Consider the following 17,778-nt stretch of genomic DNA (forward strand, 5'->3'; position numbering starts at 1 on the left):
AAGAAATGAAGACCAAAGGGACAGTGGGTTATGATGAAAACCAAAACGTTCCAAGAATAAATATTGTAGTCCTTATCGATGGTGTAAATGGTCGATTCAGACCAGCAATTTCCAAAGATGCTTCACCAATAGTACCACTGGTTCGCATACCAGGGCGAAGAATGTTCAATTCTTATCCACCTTACATAAACTGCTTACCTACCTTCCACAGCATGGCCCGGCCTATGAAAAGCCATATTCACTTTTACTTGATCTTGGTGCTACCTATAGCATCATTGAGGATGGAGGCTTTGATTAGAATGGAGTGAAGCTAACATTGTTCCAACTTTTCAAGAAAGATAAGACTAAGCATTGGTTCATATCTTTATCTATTAACATTATTAGCAGCAGGGTAGAAGCGCAGCAAGCTTTCCTTGACGAATATAATTCACAAGCAAAGCCAGATGACACAGATTGAAATTCGTACCTTCCAAAAACAATTGGGAGAACTGCTTCATGAAGTATTCACCCAATTTAAAGAGCTTCCAACAACAATGGGACTTTGTTATTGACAGCTTCAGCTGACCCAAATAAAGACACTACAATATTGGATAAAAAAGCAAAGCGCGAGTTGACAACTTCACTTTTAGTTTGCCTCTTCTATTTGAGATGGAATGCCATCTTTAACATCCTTTCTTATCTTAATTTCTCTCAAAATGTCATCAAAATAATCCATTACATAACTGTTAGTTAAATTCAAAAACAAGATAGGTGTTTGAAATGTGAGATTTTCTTAATGGTAGATTCACGCACCAAATGAAATCAATCTGCACAAGTAAAAAATAAAGATCTTATGGGAAACCATGGCCGGCTCTTGAGGTGTGTGTTGGGTTCTATATGGGTGTAGCCCCGGCCCGTCTTGGGTTGGGCGGTTGAAGACTTGAAGGGTTGAATGGGCTGGCCCCCCACTCAACTTTAGTGGCCCGTTTATTTTATTTCTTGTAACTTGTGGAGAAAGAAATAAACCCTAGTTAGCCTCCCTATATAAACCATATTGTATCTTGTAATTTCTTGAGCACCTCAATAAAAGAAGAGACCCTGTTCGTTGCCCGTGGACGTAGGTTACTCACCGTGACCGAACCACGTAAATCCCGTGTTCCTATCTTTACTGCTTTACGATTATTATTATTGTTTGTTTGCATCTGTGTGTTCATGAAAGCTACTGCCGCCACCATCTAATATTATTATTATTATATTGCAATTGTCTTTTAACAATTAGTGGTGATTTGCTTGTGAGAAACCTACGCCGCCAAAGAAATTCTATTGGTTCTTGCGTTTTATGTTGCAAGAGATTTACTACTGCCATCGTCCACATAATTGGTTATTATTAATTCAAGTGCATATGTTGAATTAATAGAAACAGAAGCCGACGCTGTTAAGGATATTGTCGCTGACCAACTTTGTTTCAGGTTATTTAGTTTTGTCATTTATTCCGTTGCGTTTACTCGTCTCGTATTATTATTCGTTTTAGAAACCAATTAGAAATACCGTTAAGTTCTTAAGGCCCGAGCCGTTGTATTGTATTGATTTCTGTTACCCTATCCGACTCCTTTCGGGTCAGCCGCGTACATGTAATACCTCACAAGTGGTATCAGAGCTAGTGTTGGCTCTCACTCTTTGATCTCCGGTATTATGGCTGATGAGGGTAAAACGAAAATCGAGAAGTTTGATGGACAAAACTTTGGATGGTGGAAGATGCAAATTACGGATTTGCTGATACAGAAGGATTTGGATGTGGCTTTGGAGGAACCGTCTGAGAAGATTACAGATGAGTGGAAAGCTATTGACAAGAAGGCGAAGTTAACGATTAGGCTTGCCTTGTCTATGAACGTGGCGTACAACATCTTAGACGAAACCACGGCGCGTGGAATCATGGAGGCGTTGTCAAACATGTATGAGAAACCATCGTCTGCAAACAAGGTGTTCCTAATCCGAGAGTTGGTTAACACACGCATGAAAGAGGGAGGCTCTGTTACCGAACACATATACACCTTCAATTCTCACCTGAGACGTTTATCATTGGTGAAGTTCAAGATTGATGATGAATTGCAAGCTTGCCTACTTTTATCTTCATTACCTGACAGCTGGTCAGGAACAATCACTGCAGTTACCAGTTCAGTTGGATCGGATCCTTTGACTTTTAACAAAGTTCGTGACTTGATTTTGAATGAAGATTCTAGAAGGAGGAATAATGGAGAATCATCAAGCACTTTGCGAAGTGCTGAAGGTAGAGGGCGGAGCAAGAACAGAGGAGGCAACAGGGGTAGATCAAAATCCAAAAAAAGAAGCAAGTCTAGGCCAAGAAAAGATATTACTTGCTGGAATTGCCAGGAGAATGGGCATTTCAGAAGTCAGTGTACTAACCCTCCGGCACCTCAACAGAAAAAGGAAGTAAATTCTACTTCGGAAGTAAATGCTGCTACAAAAGAAGTTTCAGATGATGAAGCCCTAGTTTGCTGTGTTGAGAACACAATTGAGTCTTGGATCATGGACTCCGGTGCGTCTTTCCATGCTACGTTTAGCACAAAGAGCCTTAAGAATATCAGAATAGGGAACTTTGGCAAAGTTCGTTTGGAGAATGATGAGGCTCTAGACATTACCGGGATTGGGGATATCGACTTGAAGACTCCTTTAGGAACTACATGGACTCTGAAAGATGTCAGAATAATTCCTAGATTAAGGAAGATGTTGATTTCTATTGGGCAGCTTGACGATCAAGGTTATGGTGTTACTTTTGGAGGAGGGCAATGGAAGGTCATAAAGGGTAACTTGGTAATTGCTCGTGGGAAGAAAAAGGGTACGTTGTACATGGCAGAAATCTCAGCGGGAGAGGTAAATTCAGTGGCTAGTGGACCGAGTCCATCATGTTTGTGGCATCAACGACTCGGTCATATGAGTGAGAAGGGTTTGAAGATACTGGCAGATAAAGGTAAATTCCCTAATTTGAAAAAGGTGGAACTTGATACAGGGTTCTGTGAACCGTGTGTGCTTGGCAAGAAGAAACGGGTCACCTTTTTAAAATCTGGAAAAACACTTAAAGCAGAGAAGCTTGAGCTTGTTCATACTGATGTGTATGGACCAACACCAGTATCATCATTAGGAGGCTCCAACTACTACGTCACTTTCATTGATGATGCTACACGGAAGCTATGGATCTATTTTCTCAAAAACAAGTTCGAGGTATTTGATGTTTTCAAGAAATGGAAGGCAGCCGTGGAGATGGAAACGAATCTAAAAGTGAAGTGTTTAAAGTCTGACAATGGCGGGGAGTACATCAGCAAGGAATTCGTTAATTACTGTGCTGAGAAGGGTATAAAGATGATTAATACCGTTCCTGGTACGCCACAGCAGAATGGAGTAGCCGAAAGAATTAATAGGACACTGAATGAAAGAGCTAAGGCAATGAGGTTAAATGCAGGGCTTCCAAAGAGTTTCTGGGCAGATGCAGTCAACACTGCTGCATATCTTATAAATAGAGGACCTTCAGTTCCTCTTGGATTCAGAATTCCAGAGGAAGTATGGAGTGGAAAAGAGATTTCATTCAAACATCTTAAAGTGTTCGGTTGTGATGCTTACGTTGGGATAAAAGACACCGAGAGGGACAAGCTTGACCCTAAGGCGAAGAAGTGTACTTTTATAGGCTATGGTGATGCGAAGATGGGCTATAGGCTTTGGGATCCAGAGGTCAGAAAAGTATGCAGGGCTCGTGATCCGGTGTTTAATGAAGTAGGACTTTACAAAGATAGAAAGTCATTCACACAAGAAGTTGATAAAGAACATGTAGAGTTTGAAAATACAAGTGAGAAAGTTGATAGTCCGAGTTTAGAAACATCAGAAGAAGAGGTTGAGGAAGAAAATGCAGATGAATTTGAGGATTTCTCTGACAGTGGGAGTTCAGAGTCTAATACTGAACAGTCTCCATTGGAACAAGAAATGGTTACTCCTCAGCTAGAGGTTAGGAGGTCTTCCAGAACCATTAGACCTCCTAAGAGGTATTCCCCTTTTGTTAATTACCTTCTACTGACAGAGAACGGTGAACCACAGTGTTACTCTGAAGTAATGAGTTTGAAAGACTCGTCTCAGTGGGAGCGAGCTATGAGAGAAGAGATGGATTCACTAAACAAGAACAAGACTTGGGTTCTTACACCGCTTCCAGCCGGGAAGAAAGCTCTTCAGAATCGATGGATATTCAGGATCAAGGATGAAAGTGATGATACAAAGAGATACAAAGCACGATTGGTAGTGAAAGGGTTCCAACAAAAGCATGGGGTTGATTATAATAAGATATTTTCTCCTGTGGTAAAAATGACTACAATCAGACTGGTGCTTAGTATTGTGGCTGTAGAAAACTTACATCTGTAGCAGCTGGATGTGAAGACAGCTTTTCTGCATGGTGATCTTGAGGAGGATATCTACATGGCACAGCCAGAAGGGTTTCAAACAGTTGGTAAAGAAAACATGGTGTGCAAGTTAAAGAAGAGTCTTTATGGATTGAAGCAGGCGCCCAGACAGTGGTATATCAAGTTTAATGACTTTATGGGCAGGAATGGATATAAAAGATGTGAGATGGACCACTGCTGCTATCTCAAGAATTTCGATAGTTCCTATATCATTCTACTGCTGTATGTAGATGATATGCTGATTGCCGGTTCAGACATGTCGGAGATTAATAAGTTGAAGCGACAAATGTCTGAAGAATTTGAAATGAAAGATTTAGGTCCAGCCAAGCAAATTCTTGGCATGAGCATCACCAGAAACAAGAAGGACAGTTCTCTAACTTTATCTCAGGAGAAATACATTTGGAAAATTTTAGAGAAGTTCAACATGAGCGATGAGAAAACCACTACTCGAAGTACACCTATGGGTAGTCATATTAAACTTTCTAAGGATCAGTCTCCTAGTACTGATGGAGAAAAGGCAGAGATGGCAAAGATTCCTTATGCATCTGCAGTGGGTAGTCTTATGTATGCAATGGTGTGCACGAGACCTGATATTGCTCACGCAGTGGGAGTTATTAGCAGGTTCATGTCAAATCCAGGGAAAGCACATTGGGAAGCAGTGAAGTGGCTGCTTAGGTACCTAAAGGGAACTTCAAAGATGGCCTTATGTTTTAAAGGCAAAGACGCAATTCTTAAAGGGTTTTCAGATGCTGACTTAGGTGGGTGCAAAGAGACTTATAAGAGTACTACGGGATATGTGTTCACTATGGGGGACACTGCAATCTGTTGGAAATCTAGACCGCAGAAGAGTGTGGCACTCTCAACCACAGAAGCTGAGTATATGGCAGCTGCTGAAGCGAGTAAGGAGCTTGTTTGGTTGAGGACGTTCTTAGAGGAGTTAGGCAGGGAACAAACAGATTATCCGTTGTACTGTGATAATGAAAGTGCTGTGAAATTAGCCAGGAATCCTGTGTATCATGGTAAAACGAAGCACATTCATATGCGTTATCATTTCATTCGGGGTTTAGTCAGTGATGGGACTATTCGGTTGAACAATATTAGGGGAGACAGGAATCCGGCAGATATGTTTACCAAGGTTGTGACCTTGGACAAACTGAAGCTCTGTGTAGCTTCAGTTGGTCTCCAGGAATAATGTTGAGGAGTTGGCAACGAACAGGTGGAAGACATGGTATATATTGAAGACTAAAGATTATTGGTACAGGTTGGTTTACATGTAGAGCAAGTGAAGACGTTCCGAGGCTCTAAGTGGGAGATTATTGGGTTCTATACGGGTGTAGCCCTGGCCCGTCTTGGGTTGGGCGTTGAAGACTTGAAGGGTTGAATGGGCTGGCCCCCCACTCAACTTTAGTGGCCCGTTTATTTTATTTCTTGTAACTTGTGGAGAAAGAAATAAACTCTAGTTAGCCTCCCTATATAAACCATATTGTATCTTGTAATTTCTTGAGCACCTCAATAAAAGAAGAGACCCTGTTCGTTGCCCGTGGACGTAGGTTACTCACCGTGACCGAACCACGTAAATCCCATGTTCCTATCTTTACTGCTTTACGATTATTATTATTGTTTGTTTGCATCTGTGTGTTCATGAAAGCTACTGCCGCCACCATCTAATATTATTATTATATTGCAATTGTCTTTTAACAATTAGTGGTGATTTGCTTGTGAGAAACCTACGCCGCCAAAGAGATTCTATTGGTTCTTGCTTTTTGTGTTGCAAGAGATTTACTACTGCCATCGTCCACATAATTGGTTATTATTAATTCAAGTGCATATGTTGAATTAATAGAAACAGAAGCCGACGCTGTTAAGGATATTGTCGCTGACCAACTTTGTTTCAGGTTATTTAGTTTTGTCATTTATTCCGTTGCGTTTACTCGTCTCGTATTATTATTCGTTTTAGAAACCAATTAGAAATACCGTTAAGTTCTTAAGGCCCGAGCCGTTGTATTGTATTGATTTCTGTTACCCTATCCGACTCCTTTCGGGTCAGCCGCGTACACGTAATACCTAACAGTGTGCGAGCTGCACTCTTGGCTAAGGCACGATTTATTTGGGGGCCAAAAACTTTATATATATATATAGAGAGAGAGAGAGAGAGAGAGAGAGTAAGGTTAGAATAAAAACCCAATTGAATTGTGAAATTCTAGAAACCCATTCTTAACCACATGTTTTTAGTTAAAGATTAAATCTTGTGGTTCACAATTAAAATTAATAAAAAATATAAAAATAAATTTACACTTTTTCTCTTATGAAAACATATATAAAAATTAGTAAAAAAATATAAAAAAATAGCAAAACATTTTTTTTTTATTTTTCGATGTTTTGTATTAAATGTAACAATATATATTACACTAGATTTTATCCCCCGTATTACGGGGGTTGCTTTACATTATTTGTTTTTAATATTTATAAATGTATGTTTGGATTTTAATTTTATTTATTGTAAGAAAGTTAATAATTAATATACTTGATGTTTGATGATAAAATGGTTTCATAAATAAATAATATGATATAATCCGATTTAAAACCTATATGGGTTTGGTGATACCCATTACCCGTTTATTTTCTTTATTATAAAATTATTTATTAATTATAAATAATATCTTTTTTTAAATAAAATAGGAAATTAATTTTTAGTATATCCCTATTCTATATAGGATTTTCATATCAAATATTTTATGAGATTAATTTTTAATATAATGAGATGTTATAACCAGTTTAAGAGCTATCTGGGTTTGATGAGACCTTTACCCGTGAATTCAGGTCAAATGCATGAGAAACCTTAATTTACAAATAAAGCAATCCGATGGCTTAAGAGAATTGTTGTTTTACATTTTTGTTTTTTAATATTTATTTTTTGGATTTTAATTTTCTTTATTGTAAGAAAGTTAATAATATACTTAGGGTTTGATGATGAAAGGGTTTCATAAATAAATAATATGTTATAACACGTTTAAAAGCTATATGAATTTGGTGACCCATAACCCGCTTATGTTTTTTTTACTATAAAATTGTTTATTAATTATAAATAATATCTTTTTCTTTTTAAATTGGATATTAACTTTTAGTATATCCCTATTTTATAGGATTTTCATTTCAAATAATTGGTAAGATTAATTTTTAATTTAATGAGATGTTATAACCCGTTTAAGAGCTATCTGGTTTTGGTAAGACCTATACCCATGAGTTTGGGTTAAATCAATGAGATGTCTCCATTTAAAAATCAAGCAATCTGGTGGCTTCCATAAAAGAGGGGAGCGACCACATCATGACACGTAGGATTTTAGGATTTTCGTTTATATATATTATAGATGTAAAAAAAACGATGTTACATAGGGTTTTCACTACTCAAAAATGTTTTCATTCTATACATTACATATATATATATATATATATAAACCTTATATAATTTAGTTGGATTTTGATCATCTTAAAATTATCAGGGTTAATTTTTTTTATTTATAATTCACTAGGTTAGGTACCCGTGTAGAACACGGGTTAAAATAAATAAATTTTTTTAAATAATAACACAATGTGAAATATAAAAAATATGTTCAACATATAAAAAAATATAATATATAATTGAATAAATTACACAATACACAGTATGGAAATAAAAAATTACAAATTCGTAAATCTCTAAATATTTTTTTGTATACAATATTTGTAACTTTATCATCCATATTAAAATTATTAGTTTCACTTTATTTTTGTTTCAACTATATATAATGGAACACATAACTGGCCATATGTTAAAACATGTTGTCTCAAAAACAAACAAATTATCTAAAGCAATCGGCCTTGTCTTTTATTAATCTTCATTGAGAACCAAACATACAATGAAAATTTCTTTTTTTGAAATTTGAAATTAATTATTTTATCTAAATCAATGTGAAAATTCATTGTTTATAAAAACTTACTATTAATAGCTAGTACAATATATTAAAAACTAAATAATATATACTTAAAATAATATATATTAAAGCAAATTGGACTTGTAAATATATACTTAAAATAAAATTCCATAATTAAAGCAAATTGTCAAAAAAAAACATGAAAGTTAACAAAAGTCATGACTTAGAATCAAGTAACCCTTGAGCACTCATCAACAGCCTTAAACTTGTTCTCACTTACCCTTTGTATTTGTAACATCAAAATATATTACAGGCTTCCTCTTAGGTTCATTCCATTGTTGCTGCAAACGTAAATGCAAATAGTCAACGGTCTTCATGTTTAGTCTTCTCTTTGGCTTTTAAGGTCAAATACATTATATATTTTTCAGCTTTAATTAATATGATTATCTTTAAATTTAGACAAGTCCACAATGATTTTACATAATATAGTTGAAAGTACAAAGGTCAACTTTTACCTCTATAACAGCAGCCAAACGCAAAATCGTTGCTTCACACCAAGGCCGTCCTATTAGTTGCAGCCCTATTGGAAGTCCCTGCTTATCATAACCAACCTAGTCAGACGCAGACAACAACATAAGACACGAGGAGTGGTTACGTTTATCATTTCCATACACACTTACAGGGACAGAAATGGCCGGGAATCCAAGAACATTTGCTGTCAATCCATATTTCATTAGGCTAGCTGAACAACACACACATATAATAATAATTAGACTCACATTCCATTTTGTTTGTATAAATAACAGATAATCTTTTCTTAAGTTAACTATGCACCTGTAACCTCCAGATCCAATTCACCACAAGCAAGTGCACTCGGGTGAATCTTAGGTGCAGTCATGCTGGACAATAACGCAATTAGATCATGAAAACAATCAACATATACATACATACATACATATAGTAGCTGCTGAGCTTATCATACCCTGTTGAAGGGGTCACAATAATGTCCACCTTCTTGAAGATTTCCATGTGGTAATACATTAATCTCCATCTGTAGCATATTAAATTATAATTATTTCTCTTGCTATAGAAATCATAATAAAGAATTTTTTTTTTACCTAAGACGTTGGGCAGCAACATAGTTTGAGCCTGTGAATGACTGAATAACTGCCAAATTTATACGACTATCCAATGCAAGTTTCTGAAAGTTCCTGCATGAAAAACAAACAACCTGTCATTCACCAAAAGTCCATTTTTAATGTTTATAGAATTCTGAAATCGTTTTACTTGTAAATTAAGACTACTATAGTAACATTAAAAATTATATTTCTCATTAAACTCAAAACGATTACAATAAAGTCGTGATTAACATGTTTGTAATTATACATAACAAAACACACATACCTTTCTAGGAATCGAGGCATTAATGAGCACAGGGCTTCACTACCATCTGAAACGATATGTGCTATGCGCATCTTTTGAAGCTCTGGTATAGTAATCTCTACTATCTTGGACCACAGAGAAAGCAAATTATTGCAAGCTAGAAGAAGTAACATTTAAGTAGATATATAGACTTACTTCACACCCATGCATCTCTGATAATGAAGTAAGAACTTGTCCACAGACACCAGATATGTCAGGCGAGTTTACATCATCAAAGCACTGAAAGAGTGGTACACATAGACATATTTAGTACTCTTTAAGACCTTATTAGGTAAAAGTATAAAACTGTGTCCGTTTCAACTCAATTATATATTTTAACACAGTAATCGGCGAGGCATGGATTATTTGAGGACACGCCGGAGCAATTAAGAACTATACCTTAGTCGCTGTAGCAATCGGCGAGGCATGGATTATGATGATAAGACGTAGCGAATCTTCTAGTGCTGGATCGAGAAGAAGAAAGATTTGAGTTTGTTTTTCATTTTTTGTAGTTTATTAATTATAATATATGATTTTAATAATCCTTTTATATATATTAACTAATTTTTAAAAATTTAAAGAAGATGGAACCTCTAAAAGAAGTGCTGACATATGAAAAGATTAACAAACCTGAGTTTGCTGAGGCAAAAGTTCCTTTGTTTCTTCGGGCTTTGCAAACTCTTCCTCGGTTTGAGGTTCACAATTTGCATCTGAAAGAAGTTGTTTTAAGGATGCAATGGTTTCTTTTAGTCCTTCACATTCAATTATCTTGCAAAAATCAAAAATATTGATACATCAGAAAACAAAGAATATCAAAAGGCAACATAAATCTGCAATGGAAGTTTAAAATTGTACCTTTTGGTTGAGCTGTTCTTGTATTAGTCGATGCTCCTCGGTTTTCACATGTTAATCAAAATGATATAACATCTATGCAATAATAATAAACATAATCATCGAAATTCACAAAATTGAAGAACATTTGGTTAAAACAACAAATAAATAATCGACCCTAAAAAGAATAAGGAACACGATTTAGAGTTTATATCAAAACAAAAATAAAGATAAAAGGCACATATCGAACATAATTTCATACATTATGAAATCGAAGAATAAACAATGGTGAGATGCTGCTTGTTAATCAATTCATGCCTAAATACATTCTGAAATCGATTTAGGGTTTATATAAATAATTAACGAACACCGAATCATATGAGAAAGCAAGAACTATAACATACCAGCCTGAGGTCCAAAGACTGGTGTACCAAAAGGGTTGTCGGCGAGACCAGTGGTGGAATCAGGTGAGAAAAAGGGGGTGGCGGTGGCGGTTGCGGCTGCAACATCGGAGACGAAGGTAGCTGAAGAATGATTTAACAGATGAATCGGACCAGTGTAAAATCCGGTGAGAAAAAAGGGGTGGCGGTGGCGGGTGCAGCTGCAACACCGGAGACAAAGTAATTAAGCTGAAGGATGATTTAGGGTGTGTATGAAAGAAGGCGTTCAGATTGAATCAGGCCTGTTATAGGAAATGGCTTTGTAAATGGATATTGGTGAGAGGCGGGAATGGGAGACTGATGATGGGTTAAATGGATGACATGTGGCATAAAGAAAGATTTATTTATTTAGTAGTATAGATTAGGTAAAGTTTAGGTTATTGGGCCCATACTAAAATCAATAATTAAAATAATAATAATAAAAATAAACAATAAAAAAAAGATAAAACGCCAATCACTGTTTTATATTTGTTCGTTTGTGTTCATTTAGGTGTGCTTATTTGTATTCGTTTATGTTTGTTTATGTTTGTTCATATATGTTCATTTACCATTGTTCAATTGTGTTCGTTTAAATTTTAAATGAATGAACTTGTATCAGAGAGCATTAAGATCAAAAAACCAAAACAAACATACTTTTATAAATTTAAGATAGCATATTATGTTAAATTATCTGCCACCGGTAACAATAGTTCTAGGCCTGAAATCAAGGTTGGCGTGGTGGTGATATGCAGTGGCGGATCTAGACTTGAAACAAGCGCTCAAATTTTTTTTTCCATATTTCATACAATGTTAACGAAACAAATATAAATAAGTAATATTATGCTTTTTCTTGTTTAGTGCTATACTCCAACCAATCATATTTATCAAACCATTTGACACTAAAACGTCTCTAGCCACTAGAATATTTTGTCCATTTAAAGTCATAACCTCGTGGTTCAAAAACCTTTTTTAACAAGATATGCTCTTCTTATGTCATCTATTTGATTAGGATAATAACTAGCAATAGGTTGTCTATCAGCGGGATTCGAAGGAAGACCATCCAAATTGACTTTTGAACGTATTAAAGGACTTAAAGCCGAAGGAATATTTGAACTTGGACCGATATCTTCATTTTCCTGCAAATCATCAACCATATTTGCACTTAAAGTTGGAATATTTAAACTTGGTGATGAACCGATGTCATCGTTTTCTTTTGATGTTTGAAAAGGTTGCTAATAAGAGGTTTACTTATCTTCAAAGTTCCCTAAACAAAATTAAACCAAAAACCTATTATCAATTCCAATTTACACATAAAACTAAAAGCTAAATCCCTAAATACAAGAAATTTTACCGGAAAGATGGGGAGGCCGGAGGTGGAGTGGCCGAGTGAGGTCGGGAGGTGGCGGTAGCCGTGGTGTCGTGGTGAATTGGTGGTGTGTAGTGCGCCGTGAGCAGATTACCTGTGTTCACAATATGTCAATATCTAATATCCGGTCTTTTTTTATTGCTAACTTAAAAGGATTATTTGGGTTATTGGGTTTTTTTGGTTTGGGCTTTATAATTTAAGTGGGCTTTTGTTGGGTTTAAGTATTAAATTGGTTGGGCTTAAAATACATAGGGGTAACACTATTTTTTTTCCAGGGGTAATGAAACACGAAAATAGACCAAAAATATTTTTTTTATGCCGACAAAATGTTGAGGGGTAGCGGAGGCGGAGGCTACCCCCTCCTCATAAGCTATGTCCGCCACTGGTGGTATGAGTGATTGTAAGGCCCCGATCCCGGAACCCTACTTTAGCGTTGGTTTACTCATAAACATAGTTCTAAAATCAGAGTTCATTAAAACTTTTCGCGGAATCATTAAAACTTCATGCATTACATTACACATCATCGAATATTGTCTAAACAAAAGTACACTTGTCTTATAACATATCATATTAATTCATGACATTCCTTTCCAAGATGCCAGTCTTCCAGTCCCTGCCACGTGCCATCCTCAAGCCAGCTCCTTCAATCTATTTACCTGCGTGCATACTAAAAGTCAGCTACGCTGAGTGAGTTCTAGTTAAGCAGGTAACATACATCTCATTCTCGTTCTTACACATTTATATATATATATATATATATATATATATATATATATCCGAAGACACATATTACATTCGCTCTTACGTTCTTACTTCCATACATTCATACTTCTTCTTACTTTAGTTATTTCAAACGTATATATCGTTCTATGTTTTAAAGAGCCTTTTGCCCTATAACCTTCGCAGATATTATTAGAGTCTGCAACCCTTTCATTCTTCGCATATATTATTAGGGTATGCAACCCTTTCATTCTTCGCATATATTATTAGGGCATGCAAGCATATATTATTAGGGCATGCAACCCTTTCATTCTTCGCCATATATTATTAGGGTATGCAACCCTTTCATTCTTCGCATATATTATTAGGGTATGCAACCCTTTATATATTAAACTATACATCTCATACATACCATCCATACATTATACACCTCATACTTACCATCCTTTCATTAGTTGTATCTATTCTCATATACCTCTTTACTCATACGTTTAACTCATTCTATACTAATTAGGTATATTTATAAGCATTCATGCGGCATACACTTACCAATTAAGGTAACTGTATTAACTAATCACATTGAGTATGCACACAGCCCCAAAACATAACGCAGAAATAGGGCTAGAAACTCACCTGGGTCCTGTTTCTCTCTGAGTTAAGTGTAATGCCTTTCCTTAGCTGCGCACGGCTAACTGTGTAACAAGGCACGAGTATCAATTATCTATCATATCTACTTCTTACGTCTAGGTGAATAAGACCCTCAACTAACGAGGGTCCAAGAGGCAGAGCCCCTGGCTGGGAAAAATTTTATTTTCGTTAATAGGTCCATTAGCAAAATGCATCAGAAAATTAATCGAGTCACATTTTAATAACAACTTAAACAATTTCGCATGGGAGGAATTTTGCATAGAATTTCGCTTCGCATAACTTTTTCGCTTCTCATGGCTGAGCGAAGCGAAATACCTTCCTTTCTTCGTTTTTACCATTTTAAAGCCATTTTACTTTGTGACTCTTCCTTAGGACCCGATTTTACCCTTTTTATGGGTTTTGGGACGTACCAACTTTGTATACCCGTGTTTTATGAGGTCCGAACATCACCTTTTTGTCCTATATCACCCGTGAGGCTATGACTCACCAAGTTTATGTTTTTCTTACATCTTACAACCCGATCTACTAAGATATCGATTTGCATGTTGAACTCAACCACAAAACGTAACCTGGTTGGCTAAAACTCACATTTGGCTTCGGGTTCGGTTCGGATCTGGACAACTCGAGGATCTGGACGTGATTCTTTTTCTTTGAAGACACTTGATCACTAAAATCTTCCTTACTTTAGTTCATATTTGGATTCGGGTCTTGAGAGAGTATGTGTGTGTTCTAGGGAGTGTGTGTGTGTTGTGGGAAGAAATGGTGAAGGGATGGGGGAATGGCCTTATATAGAGGGCTATGGACCCCACCACCCACTTCCTTCACCAATCCTAATCCTTATCCAAATATAAACACGCACACAATTAAACGAGCGACACACACGAAGCAATAATTTTCTTTCATTCAGTAATCTCGTAATACGGATGTTACAGTGATGAAGATGAAAACAGGTTGACATGGATAAGGTTTCATAAATAAAAGAGGTAATTGGCGACCATATTTGAATTGGTGCTCGATTAACCGTGTTCATTCGGTGATTCAGGAGAAATCCAACATGAAGGGGCGTTTGATGTAGGTAACGATGATGGTTGATGCATTAAGAATGGAGGTTGTCGTTGGTAGGTGGTAACAGAAAGTTAATTGGTGATGGAAATGATAGACCGTCGACGAAGAATATGTAGAAGAGAAAAAATTAAATTAAGGTTTGATGATTAAATGGTCTCACAAATAAATGAGATATTATACTCGTTTAAGGGCTAGCCAGGTTTGGTGAGACCATGACCCTAAAAAATTATTGTTTGACGATGAAAGAGTTACATAAATAAATGAGATATTATAACCCATGTAAGGCTATCTGAGTTTGGTGCTGTTAGGTATTAAACAGAGTCGGTACACAGTGGAAACACAAACACACACGCACAAACGAAAGCAATAAATAAGAGACATGAGATTTTACGTGGTTCGGTCAAGGCGACCTACGTCCACGGGCTGCAACTAGGGTATTTTATTAAGCACGATACAAAGACTACAATACATGACCATGATATATATAGAGAACAATTAGGTTCAGTAGAGTAGGGACCAAGAAAAACTCCAAATGGGCCTCCATAATTAAACGGGCTGCCCCTTTTAGTCTTCTAATTGTCAACTAACAAACCCGGCCCAAAGGCCTTCACTAAACCTAACAATCTCCCACTTGAAGGCCTTGCGATAAACTCCAGCCCGCTCTTCAAGTACCAAGCAACCCGGTCTTCAGTAATATCAGTATTCTTTACTACCAAGTCTTCCAAGCTTCCAGTTCCCATAAACAAACTAAGACTTACCCCCTAGTTGCAGCAACCCCCTTCTACATCAAGTACCGGAAGGGCCAGTTGAAGCTCCACCAAGCTCCAACTCATCAGCCAAAACTGATCCGCCCTCTATCTCAACTGATACGCATGATCCACCAGTTCCAGAGATAACCCGACAACCATTACCACTCTCCTCTTTCAGCAAGAGTTCCCTAGGAGAGATTTTATCAATTGGAATAACGGTCTTCAAAACCCAACGTTGTTTTGTAACTATTCCCGGAACACAACCCACGCTCCCACTGTCACCAAACCCTTACCTGTTTTAGACCTCCGACCCCGCTTAGCTTGAATCACATTGGCACAAGGCTCTACTCTTGTAAATTGAACCTTATTTTTCATCTTTGACTCAGCGAACCCGACTTTGTTTTGTGGGACGGTCATACTTCCCTCAGTAGGCACTTCCACCATGTATAATGAACCACACCTGTTTCCACGAGCAATAACCCGACTACCTTTAGTTACCTTCCATTTACCTCCTCCGAAATTTACTTCCATGCCTAGTTCATCCTGACTAACAGAGATAAGCCTTCTCTTCAACGATGGAATAACCCTAACATTCTTTAAGTTCCAAACGGTTCCTAATGGAGTTACCAAATTAACGTCCCCCATACCCGTAACATTAAGAACATCACCATTAGCAATACGTACATTCCCAAAGTTACCAACCTTTAGATTCACCATCGTCTCCCCGCTGTGCGTAGCGTGAAACGAAGATCCAGAATCCATGACCCAAGAGTCCACCATGCTATCAACACTGCAAAATAATGCCTCATCATCACTGATGCCTTCATTAACCTGTTCAGCAGTGTTTACCTCAGCAGCCTTTCCATGTAATATGTTTGGACAATCACTCTTAACATGCCCAACTTCATTACACCTCTAGCACTTCACATTCTTCCGAGTTCTAGACAAACTCCTCCCCCGACTCCCACGACTCCTTTTACTTTACCTTCCCCTGCCTGCATAAAACATATCAGAAGATGATCCGCCACTAGTGCTTTTCCGGTGAACGTCTTCACCTAACACAATGTCTCGGACCCCCTCAAATGTCAAACCATCAGCCCCCGCAGAACTAGTAATGGACGTTACAGTTCCAGACTACCTCTCAGGCAAAGAAGATAACAATATAATAGCTTGAGTCTCATTATCCAACTTCATGCCCACAGAAGCTAACCTGGACATAATTGAGTTGAAATTATTAATGTGACTCGTGACTGAACTTCCCTCGTGCATCCTTGTTATAAACAATTCCCTCATCAAGAACACCTTATTGGCCACAGACGGTTTTTCATACATATTTGACAGAGCTATCGTCATACCACGAGCCGTGGTTTCTTTCATGATATTAAAAGCAACGCCCCTCGTCAAAGTAATGTAATTTTACCTCTAGCCTTCTTATCCTTTGAGTTCCAAATTGCTTCTTCAGCTTTATCCATATTATCCGGCTTTTCCTCAAATAACATATCCAAATCATGTTCACCAAGTAACGCCTCTAGTTGCATTTTCCATCATGCAAAATCAGTCCCGTTAAACTTTTCGATTCGAACCTTCCTATCTTCAGACATCGCAAACGAGAAAACAGAGAAAAAACCAATAAACAAAACTCTAACCCTATCACGCGACGACGGCGTATTTTCGGTGGCACAACGGTGATCAAATAGGAGTAAATAGTCAAACACAATTGCTTGAAAACAAAGCATACAATTCTATTTGTATGCGTCCAACAGACCACAAACAAATAACCCTAATTGCTTTTGACAAAGTGGACTGCTTCTATATTTTTTTTCTTTGTGGGCAAGCCATGACAAGAAAATAACAAAAATAATTCTCCACCTTCTTTCTTGGACCAACAAATTAAATTAACCCAACTCCCTTTCTTGAATACCGTGACAAACGAAAACGTAAAAAAAAAAAAAACTCACCCAAGGATTTTACGAGCACTTTATGAACCGGAGAGAATTCGTCGTCTCAGTGCAGCCGCGTGTTTAACGAACCCTCAGCTCTGATGCCACTTGTTAGGTATTAAACAGAGTCGGTACACAGCGGAAACACAAACAAACACGCACAAACGAAAGCAATAAATAAGAGACACGAGATTTTACGTGGTTCGGTCAAGGCGACTTACGTCCACGGGCTGCAACTAGGGTATTTTATTAAGCACGTTACAAAGAC

The 17,778-nt window shown here is 37.2% G+C and overlaps 1 protein-coding gene across 1 annotated transcript; it reads right to left on the reverse strand.

Moving 5' to 3' along the window:
• Positions 1–8,622: 8,622 nt before the first annotated feature.
• Positions 8,623–12,176, reverse strand: LOC143581463 (fatty acid amide hydrolase-like). Its single transcript, XM_077064240.1, has 11 exons — positions 11,987–12,176; positions 11,008–11,127; positions 10,403–10,524; positions 9,929–10,030; positions 9,755–9,858; positions 9,469–9,561; positions 9,333–9,401; positions 9,185–9,249; positions 9,031–9,092; positions 8,866–8,961; positions 8,623–8,691 (listed from the first exon to the last, which is right to left on the reverse strand). The coding sequence occupies exons 1-11, from the start codon at positions 12,174–12,176 to the stop codon at positions 8,623–8,625; spliced, it is 1,092 nt and encodes a 363-aa protein (XP_076920355.1).
• Positions 12,177–17,778: the final 5,602 nt, after the last annotated feature.

This window comes from Bidens hawaiensis, unplaced genomic scaffold, assembly GCF_021521415.1.
Source record: "Bidens hawaiensis isolate Kalapana, Puna unplaced genomic scaffold, B.hawaiensis_p1.1 tig00030964_1, whole genome shotgun sequence".
NCBI lineage: Eukaryota > Viridiplantae > Streptophyta > Magnoliopsida > Asterales > Asteraceae > Bidens > Bidens hawaiensis.